The sequence below is a fragment of the Brassica napus genome, chromosome C5 (genome assembly GCF_020379485.1).
Source record: "Brassica napus cultivar Da-Ae chromosome C5, Da-Ae, whole genome shotgun sequence".
Lineage (NCBI taxonomy): Eukaryota > Viridiplantae > Streptophyta > Magnoliopsida > Brassicales > Brassicaceae > Brassica > Brassica napus.
Genome location: NC_063448.1, coordinates 54,297,085 through 54,311,053, shown reverse-complemented (window position 1 = coordinate 54,311,053; position 13,969 = coordinate 54,297,085). Strand labels below are relative to the sequence as shown.

Sequence of the window (13,969 nt, the reverse complement as noted above, 5' to 3'; positions counted from 1 at the left end):
ATGTTGACATTTATCAACTACTTGCAGTGGCAAGTAGAGAAGAAGAAAAACAAAGGAAGAAGGAATCATTACTCTGTGATTACATTTTGAACTCTTATGAGCCAACTTATGTATTTGTTTTGGAGTTTATTATGGTTTTTCCAAATCAATCATACATTTTCTTCCAATGAGGCATTGGTAAAATAGTAAGCTTCTCCATTTGAGAGAAGCTAAGCTTTCTAAGTATGTATATAAGGAAGAATCAAGTAGATAAATCATCTGAACACCAAGTTGTGGCAGCTCTTGTCACATGGATAAGGACAATCAACTAACTTCACTTCTGCTCTATCAAAATACCAATCTCCAACAGCTATTGCCACAGCCTGCATGATTCCATATTCAAAGTCAATAACAGCCTTTTGCTTTCTGTTTGTGTTGGGATAAGATTTGAGGTTTATTACTAACCTTTTTTCTTATGACAGGAGAATCATCAGCGAACCAAGTGTCCTGCCTCTCAGTTTGGCAGTGAGCAAAGCATGAGTTTATGAACAGACCATTATGTCTAGACATTGAGAATCCCCTCACTACTCTCAGCATCTGATCCCTGAACCCTTGCAAGAACCGGATTTGTGAAGGTGTGCATTTTGCATGGTTTAGTCTACAGTCATGCCAAAAGCCACTAGGGTCAGCTGATGTTGGAGCTATGCTGCTTTGTATCTGATTAATAAAAAGACTTGTTGTGTGAGTGAGCCAAAACCACCAATGTCAAAAGAGGAAAAGAAAAAGAGAACATTACCTGCCATGTATCATATGCTGCATTGACAATAAAAAGTGGAGTTTTCATCTGACTTATCAGATTTTGTGGGAAGAAACACTGTACAGACAAATCTTAGTAAGTTTGTGGTTTGCAACAGCATCAAGATGAGAGAAAGAATAAAAGATTACCGAGGTTGGATCGAGATGGTTTGTGCACATACGCGGCAGGTTGTTCTTCACACTCTGCATATTATGGTAAAGTCCAAGAATGTGTCAAGAAGCTTTCTTATCCTCTTCAAATGTTAAAAAGTAAAAGAAGCTGAATCTCACCTGAAAATTTACTACACCGTTGTATAAGTTCCTGATTGTGCGGCCACCAGAAACATCAGCTCTACAATTAACAAAAACAAACCATTAGTAATGGTTTACTGAAGAATCAAGGACAAAAGAAACAGCGTTTGAGTTTGGGAGGGGAAATTAAACTAACGTGTCCAAGAACAAGCCAGCATCACTCAAGCACTTGACCTTGGTGAAACCAGGGAACAAGTTCCTAAACTCATCACAGCGTAAAATAGCTGCTAAACCACCAGCAGAACATCCAGAGAGAAGTGCCTTTTAACAGAATATAAAAAACAGTTCAGAGAATTAAAATAAAAACAGCTCTTGCCTTGGATCCTGAGAGAAGGTTAAGTGTCAAAAACCTGGTTGGCGTATCGCATTCCTTTGGCTTTCAGATCAGCTATGGCAGCTCTCCAGATACGCTCTCCTCTAAACTGAAGCTGTGCAGCCTGAGAAAAAAAGTTATAAGGTAAAGAGTTACATATGCATTAGTTCACAGATGTTACACAAAGCTGCTCAAATATAAAAAAGACTAAGATCAATTCATGAACTCAATAGTCTATTGATGCGAACCTGATTCTGACCATCTCCACTGAAAGAAGCGCCATCACAGTAACGAAGCTTAACTCTATTCCAGTTAAAGAAGTCTACAAAAAAAAAAAAAATGAGGATCAATAATCCTCAAAATTACATTATATTTGGTCACATCACAAGAAAAAAGATTTGAGAGACTAAACCAGGATTCTCTTGAGCTTTATCACTCAGTATTCCTGTAAACTGAAGCTGCTTCTCCATGTAGTTAGATGAACCACGCCGAGTCTTCTTCCTGTATACACAGGTCCTAACATTGTTGCACCATCCACCTCCCTATTTATCATAATAAAACATTTTAACAATGAAGACCTATAAACAGTAGCTTTCATAGACAAAAAAAAAAAAGCATTTCACTAAACCTCTAATTGAATTAGCCAGCTTTTAGCTCCAGATCCACGCCCACGGTGCAAGTGATATCCAGGTAATGTTCCATCCAAACAAACTGTGATAAGATATAACCAAGTAAAACAAAAATTAGATTATATTTGCTGTTATGATTTTTTTCTTAAAAGTAAAAGAATGACACATCTATTGTACAAAAGTGTTTTTTTTGTCTTGAAAAATTTAACATTCATTAAAAAAATATGATTTTTTTCTAGTAAACACATCACAATATAACAGATACACTGCTGCTAAGCTCTAAATCAAAAACAATAACATATAAATTACATTTTTCTAAGCAATAAAACAGGAAAAATAAACAATTAGAGGAACCGTGAAGAATAATAATACATAACAGTAAAACGTAAAGACAAAGTTAAAATCTAACAACAGAGAAACAAGCTGAGAAGAATGTTAGTTGAAGATAAACTCATAAAAAGTAAATAAAGAGAGAGATCTAATGAGAGAAGCAGAGAGAGAGAGAGAGAGAGTACCAGCTCCAGAATCAGCTCCTCTGATGAGAGTGAGACCAACTAATAAAGGGTTCAAATTTGAGCTGTATTTGGAGAATCCAAACTCTAGCTCCTCAATGCGGTCTATCTCTGTCACATTGAAATCTAAATACTCATTTGCTTGAGTTCCTAGCACTACAATAAAGTCTACCAACAACAGAAGCTTGCTCATTGTCTCTCACTCTCTTACTAGAAGAGAAGAGTGAAAGCAAAGAAACAGATCCCTGGGAGTGAGAGATAGAGAAGAAAGGAACAAACTTTAAAGCCAGACACGTTCAAGTGTTATAATAAAAAGAACCGATCTTTGTAGAAAAGGAATAAGCTTTTCTGAGTTTCTTTTTGTATATAATTATTTGAAAAATGTTTCATGGCTGGATTCACGTTTATTTTTGAATTCCCTTTTAAAAAAAAAAATTAATTCAGTCTCTTATTATGACAAAGACAGAGACCATCTTTTATGTTACATGGATCTTAGTTCACACTTGAAACGCTCAGCATCAAATGGTAACGTCAAAAACAGATGTAATTAGTTTTGATGTGCTTGATAATATATAGCACATGGAGGAGAAGATATGTCCATTTAGGATTTTGATTTCTATTGGCTCTAGACTCTAGTAGCCTGACGTTTCTATCTCTACGTTTCTCGTTATATATCAATACTACCAAGTGGATGATGTATTAATCTGATAAGGAAAGAATAGCCATCTCTTATTAGCAAAAGTGACTTATTTTGTAGTTTTTTTTCTAGGTATATAATTATTGAAAACATTTTGTTATGTAAGGTTTAATACATTCACGGTCATGGTTTACGTAACATTGACGTCATGGCTTGCATAACGAACCCCTTGAATGATGAAGATTTTCCACTTTGGGCAGAAGCATGCGGTGAAGAAACAAGTGTTGATTATATAGTGGGAAGTTAGGGAAGTCATCTTTGAGTGATGCAAACACACTTATTAGATATTTATGAGTGATGATTGTTATCATGTTATGTAAGGTCAAAGACTTACATGTTATGTAAGGTCTAAGACACCATCTATATGCTTGGATTGATCTCATCCATTTTAAACAGGATATACTTGCTATGATTGAATTTAACGATTTTTGTAAGAGAAAAAAAAGAAGGTTTTACTCATTTAAGTAGGTTCATCTTCATGGTTAGTTATATAGCTCATGTTGATGGATTTCGTCTTTAAGAACTCTTATTTACGGGGTTCCACCACAATTATAGACTCCACAATTACTATATTAAGAATTTCAATGGAAAGAACCTTTAGTTGGAGGTGCTCTAATAAACTATAACAGAGGCCTAAAAGTTGGTTTATATTATCGCATTAAAGAGATGCAACAAAAACAAAGATGTGTGGGAGAACGAGAAACTGCGGTCATGGTCGCATGCACATCACCACATGCTGATCTTAGAGTAACCTTAGAGCATGATTATCGGGAGGTTTTTAGAGTGAGGTTCTTAGCGGAATATAAGAACTCGTCTCTTAACTTTTAACTAAAAAAGTTAAGAACCGGCTCTTAAAACTTTTATTTAAGAACCGGTTCTTAGCTTTTTTTAGTTAAAAGTTAAGAGACGGGTTATTATATTCCGTTAAGAACTACACCCTCAGAACTTCCCAATAATCATGGTCTTATTGAGGGTTTTTTGCTCCTAGTTTCTTAAAATACATGTATGTGTATGTATGTATTATATATGCGCTGCGGTCGTCCACTTGTTTCTATTTCGATTTTTGTTTTGTTTACTGGTCCCTTCACTATACTATAAGAACCCCAGTCTTTCAAATGTACGATATTATGGATTTACTCAAAACTAAAATGGGCTCAACAAAGTTAATGGGCCTGAATTAATCATGTGAAAAAGACACAGACAAACAAGTGTGAGCCTCGGGTAGTGTGCTCCAGTTTGAAGATCAGGAAAGGTCTATGAATCTTATGTTTCACATGCTTATGCAAAATTCATATTGATTTAGTGTTTACGAGACATGAAAGGAGCTACTAGTAAGAAACAGAGGAGGGAGAAACAACAACATACATATATAAGAAAGTAGTCCTGGTTAACATATAGATTACAGGACTTGACATGAAGACTATATTATATATATGGTACGTAAAAGTAGCGGTGACTAATGCAAGAAATACAAGACTCAAACAATGGTGCAGCCGCTTCCACTTTCATAGGTAGTAACAGATACAAGATCGCATCTGGCGCAGTAAGGAGGTGGGTAAGGAGACATAGGCTTGCATTTGCATACATGCTTTGGTGGTTCGGGTGCTGGTGGAGGAGGCTTTTGTGGCTCAGGCACTACTGGAGGCTTTGGCGGTTCAGGAGGTTTAGGTGGTGGTCCGACGCTGATGATTACAGGTTTCTGTTTAATCTTCCTAAGACGTGATGCAACGCAGACCGGATCCATTGTCCCCACCACGGTAAGTACGCTCTTCCCCTCATCTAGTGAAATATGATTTACACCTGCATCACAGATTCAAAACTCATGTTTTAGTAATAGTAGGAAATGTTAATGAACATATTTTATCCAAAAAAAATGTTAATGAACATATTACTTTAAGACTTGTTTGTTTTTATGATTAAAAAAAAATGATTACCTTCTATCTCCGTGACTGCTTCCAAAATTGCGTTATTGCATTTACCACAGTTTATATCCACCTTGATCTCAACTTTCTGCTCAAAACCAAATAGAAAACACACAACATAAATGGAATCATTTTGAGAAAAAAAAATGTACTAGAATGTGATGTATACCTTAACAGTCATGATGGGTTAATCCAAGAAAGAGAAATGGATTATCGGTGGGATATTGGAGGATGAAGAAATAAGAGAAGAAGGTTATTAAAACCATGTGAAGACAAGAGATGACAGGTTGGAATAATGTGGTGAAGCAGTTGAGGTCGTCTTTGGTCAGTATCGGCGATTAAACAATCAAGAGAGTACAGTATTTACGTTCTAGATGCATATTTATTACATATACTAGGTTCCGCCCGCTGCCGGGATATAATTTACTTGTAATCAAGATTATTATTTTTTTATATGATTTGTGGTTTGTGTTTTAGTTTTACATTTGCAAGAGATGTATATGAGATATACTATTTTCTTAATTTAAAATTAACAAAAAAACTATTTTTTACTATTACCATAATTTCCCTCTCTCTCTCTCTCTCTCTCTCTCTACGCTACGGGAACCAAAAATCGTGAACCAAAAATACATAAATATATCAGTTAAAGAGTATTTCAAAATGTTTACCTTACTTAAAATTTAAGGTGATATTAACTTTTATTGTGTATGTTTTGTTATTCTTGTTATAAATCATGATCATCTTAATATTAAAATGTTCGTGAATACATAATAGTTTTACATATTTTCTTTGTTTATTCTACTGTGATTATGATAATTTTGATAATAAATAAAATAATTTTTAATACAAAAATCTTAGATTATATTTTTTCTTATGAATATTTTTAAAATTTATGTCGTTAATATTATATTATTAATTATGTGCTAAAATATTATTTTAAGTTGATGTCCAATGAAACATTTTCATATATATATATATATATATATATATATATATTTGAAACTATTGTTTTTCATATCGTATTAGTTCTAGTTGTTTTTATCCGAAATAGGAGGTGCGGTTGGACGAATTTTCTTTCAAATGTGTCAACGCTGTGATTGTTTTTTTATTAGGTTAGCAGGTGTCATTTGTCGAGAATAAAGTACATATGTTATCGGAAATGAGTGTTCTAAATAAGGCATAAGTTAGTGTTTGGACAAAACTACAACGCTTCAATTTAATGTAAGAACATCTTTAGTATTCCACACTCAGCTAATTTGTCCACCGTCCTCATTTTATTGTGATATATGCAGACTCAAACTTGGAAGTATAATAAGAAAAATGCATTCTATGTATATATCAAAACTCAGCCAATTTTAGAGACACAGAAGCAGCCAAGTTAAATAGAATTCACAATCCAGTAGTCGGTATGGAAAAGATGTAATTGAAATATACTCACAAATCACAATCATGCATACTTACACATGATTCTATATCCATAAGTGTATGTACTAACTGTTGTATCCTTGAGATCAGGGACAACAACATTTTAGGGAGCCACAATAATGAAAAATCAACACCAAGATGTTGGAAATTATTATGAGCTAAAGATAGATAGATCTTTAAAAAAAAGGTTCACTAAAAAAAGTTATCTCCCCTCTTCTATCGTCTTCATCTTTTCTCTTCTTCTCTGTTTATTATGTTTCTCATCTCATTTTTTATGTTTCTTATCATTTTTCTGTCACAATCCGTCGGGTACAACGATGAGCTTAACAAATTTTTTTTCATCACTTTTTTGTGTTGTTTATTAAAAGAAATGAACTGATAATTTTTTTAGAAGAAAAACTTTATATTTATAATGGAGGATTAACACAAAGGAATGAATGAAGAGATTCATTGAATGTGAGAACGTGTGAGAAGTAGATAGTAGGTATTAATTTGAATGTTAATGAAGATGCATGAACCAAGTTAATTTCCTTAACGGCTCCAGATTAAAGAAGTCTATTCGGCTTCCGACTGACATTGATCGGAATCGTTCGTCACCGGTGAAACCGTTGGATTTCTATTGACAATTGACTGAACGGGAATTGTTGCTCGACGGCACTTTCTCTAAGTTTCGTATACCGTTTTTTAGAGAATATGTATTTAGACCGTTGTAAACACATAAAACCCATTAAATTCAAGAATTAATGAAACATTGACTTTTGATTGACCGTGACACGTATCGTCACTACATACTCCGAATTGGTGACATGGAATCTGATGTGGATGACAGAAGGAAACTTTTTATATATATAAAGATAGATTCTGAATAATTAAATAGAGGTTTTTGGGAATTTGCTAAGTTTGGTATTCAGCCATCATTTTATATATTGACTCTACTTGTGACATTATTGAAGAACGAATTTGTTAAATATTCCTGCATTTTATGAATTTGTTTAGTCCATATTCTATTATCATCTGTACTTACTTCACCCCAACTAATCTTCACATTATATGGATAGAGAAATTCGATTTTGGTTCACTTCTAGCCGATTTGTGGTTTGGGTTATCAAAACAGAAGGGCCGGTTTGTATTTAATTGAACCAAACAAACCACTTGAGTTCTAGAACTAGAACCAATAAACAACCAAAATCATTATCCTTTCTTTTAATCATTTCGAGTTTGGTGATTATTAATTAGAGTTCGATGTGTGTTTATGGTGTGTGTCATTCTATAACCATAGGCTAATCGATGTCTCCAACAAACAAATCCACTTTTAATCACCAAATATTAACCAACGATACACCTAAACTTAATTATGGCAAAATTTTAAAATCAACCCCTCCATGTTTATCTCTTCTTCATAGGTTTTTCCATTGGTTAGATCTTCTCAACATAGATATATAAATTGAGAAACAGGTCAAAGGATGTTCTCAAATTCATCAACAACAACCAACAATGGCAATTTCCATGACTCATCTTTTTGTTACCATCATGCTTCTAGCCGCCCACACGGCCCTCGCAGAAACAAACATGCTTCAAGATTTGTGTGTTGCTGATCTCAAGGGTATCACATCTCTATCTCTTGATCTAGTATTTTATATTCTGAAATATTTCAATATTTATGTCGTTGACTTTTACCACGTTCTTATTAGGTTCAAAAGTCAACGGATACCCATGCAAAGACCCATCACAAGTAACACCAGAGGACTTCTACTACATGGGCTTAGCCAATGCTGCAGACACCAGCAACACCTCAATGGGCTCAGCCGTCACAGCAGGCAACGTTGAGAAAATCCCTGGCCTCAACATGATGGGTACCTCCATGTCTCGTATCGACTACGCACCAGGCGGACTCAACCCGCCGCATCTTCACCCCCGAGCTTCAGAGGCCATATTCGTCCTCGAAGGAAGCCTCTTCGTCGGCTTCTTGACCACCTCTGGAAAACTCATCTCCAAACACGTCAACAAAGGAGACGTCTTTGCATTCCCCAGAGCTCTCCTCCATTTCCAGCAGAACCCTAACAAAACTCCTGCCTCGGTGATCGCTGCTTTCGATAGTCAGAACCCTGGGACGCAAAGTGTTGGACCGTCTCTGTTTGGCGCTAACCCTCCCATTCCTGATGACTTGCTTGCCAAGGCGTTCTCGCTTGGAACAAATGATATTCAGAATATTAAGGGAAAGTTCCAACCCAAGAAATGAACATAGGTTTCAGACCATACACATTAATACAAATAATGAACATAAAATCTGCAAATTACTAAGCAAAAGCAAAGAAAACTTGTACATTTTATTTTATTTTAATTGTTGTAGATACTCGTATATTTTTGGCCCATTGATTACAACAAGACCAGTTTCAACTAGACTTCTAATTAATAATCTATATCTGGAGTCTATGTATCTTTGGACATTTTGAAACAAATAATGGAATGCATTGCCAATCTTGTTTAAACCCACCTTGCTGCAGCAGTCTCTAGGTGTTATGTATTGATGCAGTAGATTCGTGTGTATAGAGCCAAATCATGTCTCAACTAGGTTATATAGGCTGAACTATCAGCTGCGTTTAGAACTAACCATGTCGTGTTTCTTCCGCCTTAACTCATGCTCAAAATTTTCAGAATCTGACTCGCTTACGTTTTGTGAACCCACATTTAGGCCCATATCAGGCCCAATATAGGGTTATTTTAAAAAGTGATGAAAATTTGGTGAGACAAGGACTCGCTTACGATAACGTTTCACTGACTTGTTGTGAAAGAGACGAGAAAAGAGGAACCTGACTCGCTTACGTTATGTGACATAAATAATAAAAAAATATTAACGAGCATGAAACAGAATCGACGCTGACTTAACGCTTTCTGTCTGCATGATCTTTCGTGTCCGAAAGTCTCTTTCAAATCTAAAAACAAAATCTTGATATATAACCCTTTTCCAGAAACTATGAAATAATATCGAAGATTTTATCACAATAAAGTTAAACACAAGCCTAACCAGCATCCATAACAAGATCATTTAGTGAATTAACAACATAATTAATCTTAAAGCAAGCAGCGAACTATGCACACACAAAACAAAGAAACAAAGAGAAAGAGAGACTTAGTAGAAGCAGTAAGAGGAAGGTTTGTTCGGGTGAAGGAGACGAAAGAAGCGTCTACGGCGGTAGAAGAACGCCATTTTGAGACGCGACCAAACGACGCGTTTCATCCGCCGAGCGGATTTCAACTTCATCCAGACAACTTTCTTCACCACTCTCCTCACAGACCTCTTAATCTTCTCCGTTAAGCTTTGTTTTCTAGAGAACTGGTAGCTCTTGAGGAACAGCTGTCTCTTCTCCACGTATCCTCCTCCGTAGCCATATCCATAGTAGCCGTTATTGCTCTGCCAAACGCCGACGCTGCTGCTGACGTTTCTGCTCATCTTGATAAGAGAAAACGCGATATCAAGTTTCTTGCGTTGTGGAGAATATAAAAGGGTAGATGGAGAGGTTTAGTTTGGTTAACTTGTAAACACTAAAACACTCAGCCGCCGCCGAAAAACGGCGTCGTAAAACGCTGATAACGTTTTCGTATCAAGTGCTCGTTTCAAGTGCTTCACGTTGTTGCTTTAAATATGTCTTTTGGTTTTGGCTTTCTACAACTTTTGACGTATTTATACTACTCTGCTTTTAATGTCGTCTCTGTGTTTTTTTTGGACTAACATAAAAAAAAAAAGTCTCTCGTCAAATCAAACACACTTATGTAGGTGGGACTTTAATCTAACTTCCCAACTAGTATAAATTCAATAAAAAGGATAAAAGTTCACGTTCTGGCTTTGGCAAAACAAAAAATTATACTCACTCAGTTTCATACAAATTAAGTTTATTTGATTATGTTAATTAATGAAATAAAAGAATAGATGCAAAATTGGAAAAAAAATAATTAAATAAATTCATTGAAAACAGAAAAATAATTCAATAAAATAAATTTTAAATTTTAAAACAACAATTAATATGAAATGGAAAATATAAAGATATGTGGATTCATCAAATATAAAGACAATCGGAATTACGTCTTTTTGCAGAATTAGTTGATTGATTAAAAAAAGACTGGAATGACAAAATGATATTGACATTTTAATCGTAAAATGTATTTTTGTATAGTGTATAGTTTGCTAGGGTCTTAGGTGTATCAATATTTAAAATCTACTTATTTTGTTTTTGTATAAGCATATGCTAAAAAGAACAAAAAGTTTAGGTCGAAGGCAGAATTAATACAATGTTATCATAATAATAACACAAACAAAAGAGTTGATAATATTATTCTGCGGTCTGAAAGGAACATAAAAAGAGATGGCCTAACTCCATACAAACTCAAAACACAGAGCTCAAAACATTATCTAACTCTTTCTAATTGCACACCAAATGTTTCACAACTTTTGAAATTGTGTAATCATTTTATATCTACAAATTAAAAGATAGTGAAGGAAGCAAGAACAAGAGAACTAAGCTGAGTCGAGTCCAGCGGAAGACTCATAAGAACAACAAGTTATATCTTAATCTCCAATTAATATTTTCCCGTTTTAACAACACACTTGAGAAACTCCTGAATCTAACACTCTTGTCACTGTTAATGGTGGATCCTACATCATCATCTTCCTCCTCACTATCTAGGCCCTCCACTTACATTTGCAGAAGGTACTTTACTTGGGTAGCTCGATATATCAATGTCCATGAGGGACATGTCATACATTGTGGAAGTAGAGTCCGAGGCATCTACCAGCAACGAAGATTTCATGGTCTCAGGGCGTGCAGGATCAGAAGTTGCACCTGAAGTTTTCGGTGTGCTTGTTCCCGAGGACGAGTGACTGGAGGGTGAAACACCCTCTATCTTGTTTCCAAACATGTGTTTGTTCTTTCTAACAGCATCCATTTCCTGACCAGTTGGCACAAATGTTCGTACTCGATACTTCGTCGTCCCTTCCTCACCACCATCATTGTGGTTGTAGAGCACATAATCGTGATACGCAGGTGCAAACTGTAAGAAATCAAACTCATCAACACACAGTTTTAAGTAGACCTAGGATTTTGAACCGAACCGAACCGAAATTTTGATTATTTCAGTTAAGAGTTTCGTTTTATTTGGTAGTTTTCTATAAAAAAATCGAATTTCTTCTTTTAAAATTATAACCAAACCATACCAAAAACTTGAACTAAACTGACCGAACCGAACTAACCAAATTTCGAACCGAATTTAACCAAATTTATCCAAAATTCTAACAAAATTAAACCAAAATCTAAACGAATCAAAACTTCGGTAGGATTTTCAAAAACCAAACTAACCCAATACAGAAACAAACTTTATTTCGGATTAATTTGGTAAGATTTATATTGAACCGAACTAACTGAAAACCAAACTACCCAAACCAAATAAACCAAGCTAACCGAACCCACATGCCTACTTTTAACCATTCCAATTGTTTTGTTTTACAAACGAACAATCAGTTTACCTGGTGAACAGTATCATGGTAGAAATCATTTAGCTGAACAGCATGTGCTAGACTTGCTGAGAAACTGTGTGCTCCTCCAACATTGGCACCTTCATATTCCTTGTAAGGAAATGCATAGAAATGTGCAGCTGCAGCAATAAGCATCTCCACACATATTATAAAGTTTTGAAACAGCGCTGCTTCTTCTTCATCCCTTATAAATCCAGATTTAGCAAAAAGGAAAACTAGAACACCCTGTAACACCAAAAAGAAGTTCAATAACCAGAAAAAAAATGTGTTAAAAAATTGTGGAAGATAAGAGACCTTATTACCTGCCAATATGTAAGAAAGACAACAGACTTAATAATCACAAACTTGGGGACTGGATTGAACGGCTTCAGGAGATCTTTGCAAGCCACGTAAAAGAGAACCAGCGCATACAAAGCTACTGTGTATGAGATCGTGTAGATGATGGTAAGATAGAGATAGGATTGATTAGGGCTAAAGTTTCCATCCTTGTACTTCCCTTTTGCGTAGAGCACAAGTGTGACAGCAACTAGGATTGGCTTCAGGATTACAAACTGCAGACAACCTTGCTTGCACCGTCGAATAAAACGCCTACACATTATACAATAACCACGTATAAGCTAACACATATTAGCTAAGAAGATGGTCATATAAAACTAACCCGTCTAGTGGTAGAGGTGGGAAGCAACAAGTCATGAGATGCCATGAAGGCTTCAAAGAGCGGCCAGTTAAGCTTATTACAACTGAACCTGGTCCTCCAACCCATGCCAAGCACAAGGAAAGAAAGTTATAAATCACCCACGCTTCGTAACTGCCACAGAAACATAAACCTATCAGGTCTGCATTTGTTGAAACCAAAGCACAAAAGCACTCACACTTCTCGGATAGAGTTGAAGTAAATGGAGCTTTTGGGCAAGACGAGAGCCAAGAAAGACATCAAGGCGTAGACAGGGACCATGAAGACAATGCGAACTATATATCTCTGGTAAATGGGTTCCGTGTAGTTCAAGAGGTGCTTGTAGATATGGAACAAGGCCAAAGCAATGGCTCCGCCGGTGCATATAAACGCCAATATAATGAGGTAGACAGGTAGCATATCCGCCGCCATTCTGCAAACAAGAAAAGAGAGACACTTTAGAGTAAAGCAAACTTCAAACAAGGTGAAGGAGCCAAGAGCCAAAACCCTGCCCAGAGGAGATAAAGATCGAAGCTTTAAAGAGAGAGGAAACAAGGATTTAGACTTTGATCAGGGTTTGAGCTAAGTGGGGTTGTTGTTGAATCTGAGAGTGATTGAAACGCAATCAACAAGGGCGTACCTTCAAGAGAATCGTAGACGCAATTAGAAAGCGAGAGAGATGGGTTAAGGACAAAGATCGAAAATTTTGAGATCTGGGTTTTACGCTATACCTGATCGGGAAGAGGAAAGGAGGAAACTTTGAGGATGTTGTGGAATTCAAATTTGTTGTCTCAAGTGAATAAAGCAGTCGACGCGAAGAAGAAGAAGAAGAAGAAGAAGAAGACGCGGAGAGATTAAGGAATGTTTATTTATTTTATCAGCCTAATACAGCCTGAGATGTTCAAACCATAAAATTAATTTAAAGTTTTTTTTTTTGTTATACAACTGTCCCTTCCCTTCCACCACAATTCAATGATGATTGTTTATATAATGTTTCTAACCAAAAAGAGGTTAGCAATAATTTGATTATCCAATATGAAACATTAATAAGTAAATTTTATCAGTAATACTAGTATATTACTAGTAATTTTGGCATAAAAGTTACAACTAACTCTCCAGTCTCCACGACCAAAATTGAACAATCAAGTCATAGTAGGTCACCACACCTATCTCGCTTGCTTCTTA

General features: G+C 35.7%; 5 protein-coding genes across 11 annotated transcripts; 1 reads left to right on the top strand and 4 right to left on the bottom strand.

Annotated features, from left to right (window-relative positions):
- Nucleotides 1-48: 48 nt before the first annotated feature.
- Nucleotides 49-2,911, bottom strand: LOC106400606 (pectin acetylesterase 12). Its single transcript, XM_013840956.3, has 11 exons — nt 2,544-2,911; nt 2,028-2,110; nt 1,812-1,941; nt 1,648-1,721; nt 1,437-1,523; nt 1,223-1,347; nt 1,066-1,126; nt 925-978; nt 776-853; nt 445-696; nt 49-362 (listed from the first exon to the last, which is right to left on the bottom strand). The coding sequence occupies exons 1-11, from the start codon at nt 2,731-2,733 to the stop codon at nt 255-257; spliced, it is 1,242 nt and encodes a 413-aa protein (XP_013696410.1). The 5' UTR covers nt 2,734-2,911; the 3' UTR covers nt 49-254.
- A 1,607-nt stretch (nt 2,912-4,518) lies between these two features.
- On the bottom strand, nt 4,519-5,490 carry LOC106400079 (heavy metal-associated isoprenylated plant protein 43). Its single transcript, XM_048759421.1, has 3 exons — nt 5,329-5,490; nt 5,172-5,247; nt 4,519-5,037 (listed from the first exon to the last, which is right to left on the bottom strand). The coding sequence occupies exons 1-3, from the start codon at nt 5,338-5,340 to the stop codon at nt 4,715-4,717; spliced, it is 411 nt and encodes a 136-aa protein (XP_048615378.1). The 5' UTR covers nt 5,341-5,490; the 3' UTR covers nt 4,519-4,714.
- Nucleotides 5,491-8,034: 2,544 nt separating this feature from the next.
- Nucleotides 8,035-8,925, top strand: LOC106399495 (germin-like protein subfamily 2 member 3). Its single transcript, XM_013839975.3, has 2 exons — nt 8,035-8,187; nt 8,276-8,925. The coding sequence occupies exons 1-2, from the start codon at nt 8,079-8,081 to the stop codon at nt 8,821-8,823; spliced, it is 657 nt and encodes a 218-aa protein (XP_013695429.1). The 5' UTR covers nt 8,035-8,078; the 3' UTR covers nt 8,824-8,925.
- Nucleotides 8,926-9,516: 591 nt separating this feature from the next.
- Nucleotides 9,517-10,312, bottom strand: BNAC05G45890D. Its single transcript, XM_013840085.3, has one exon. It carries the CDS (start codon nt 10,033-10,035, stop codon nt 9,715-9,717), a length of 321 nt encoding a protein of 106 aa, XP_013695539.1. The 5' UTR covers nt 10,036-10,312; the 3' UTR covers nt 9,517-9,714.
- A 551-nt stretch (nt 10,313-10,863) lies between these two features.
- Nucleotides 10,864-13,744, bottom strand: LOC106402116 (transmembrane protein 184A). 7 transcript variants are annotated; one of them, XM_048759418.1, is made up of 7 exons: nt 13,516-13,714; nt 13,292-13,424; nt 12,984-13,217; nt 12,770-12,919; nt 12,414-12,699; nt 12,103-12,336; nt 10,864-11,630 (listed from the first exon to the last, which is right to left on the bottom strand). In XM_048759418.1, exons 3-7 carry the CDS (start codon nt 13,214-13,216, stop codon nt 11,259-11,261), a joined length of 1,275 nt encoding a protein of 424 aa, XP_048615375.1. In that variant the 5' UTR covers nt 13,217; nt 13,292-13,424; nt 13,516-13,714; the 3' UTR covers nt 10,864-11,258. The 7 variants fall into 7 exon arrangements, with proteins under 7 accessions (XP_048615375.1, XP_013698236.2, XP_022559363.2 ...); XM_013842782.3 differs by having other exon boundaries at nt 13,297-13,424; XM_022703642.2 differs by having other exon boundaries at nt 13,350-13,424.
- Between the last annotated feature and the right edge of the window lie 225 nt (nt 13,745-13,969).

Bases quoted from the DNA above. Each gene is read 5' to 3' on its own strand.
- LOC106400606 (XM_013840956.3), bottom strand. From the start codon at position 2,733: ATGAGCAAGCTTCTGTTGTTGGTAGACTTTATTGTAGTGCTAGGAACT. The intron at 1,942-2,027 runs GTTTAGTGAAAT...TATGATAAATAG, and splicing joins GCTGGCTAATTCAATTAGAG to GGAGGTGGATGGTGCAACAA. The intron at 1,127-1,222 runs GTTAGTTTAATT...TGTTAATTGTAG, and splicing joins GCTGGCTTGTTCTTGGACAC to AGCTGATGTTTCTGGTGGCC.
- LOC106400079 (XM_048759421.1), bottom strand. The intron at 5,038-5,171 runs GTAATCATTTTT...TCTGTGATGCAG, and splicing joins AGCAGTCACGGAGATAGAAG to GTGTAAATCATATTTCACTA.
- LOC106399495 (XM_013839975.3), top strand. From the start codon at position 8,079: ATGGCAATTTCCATGACTCATCTTTTTGTTACCATCATGCTTCTAGCC. The intron at 8,188-8,275 runs GTATCACATCTC...CGTTCTTATTAG, and splicing joins GTGTGTTGCTGATCTCAAGG to GTTCAAAAGTCAACGGATAC.
- BNAC05G45890D (XM_013840085.3), bottom strand. From the start codon at position 10,035: ATGAGCAGAAACGTCAGCAGCAGCGTCGGCGTTTGGCAGAGCAATAAC.
- LOC106402116 (XM_013842779.3), bottom strand. From the start codon at position 13,216: ATGGCGGCGGATATGCTACCTGTCTACCTCATTATATTGGCGTTTATA. The intron at 12,920-12,983 runs GTGAGTGCTTTT...TTTCTGTGGCAG, and splicing joins TTCAACTCTATCCGAGAAGT to TTACGAAGCGTGGGTGATTT. The intron at 11,631-12,102 runs GTAAACTGATTG...GATTTCTTACAG, and splicing joins ACCATGATACTGTTCACCAG to TTTGCACCTGCGTATCACGA.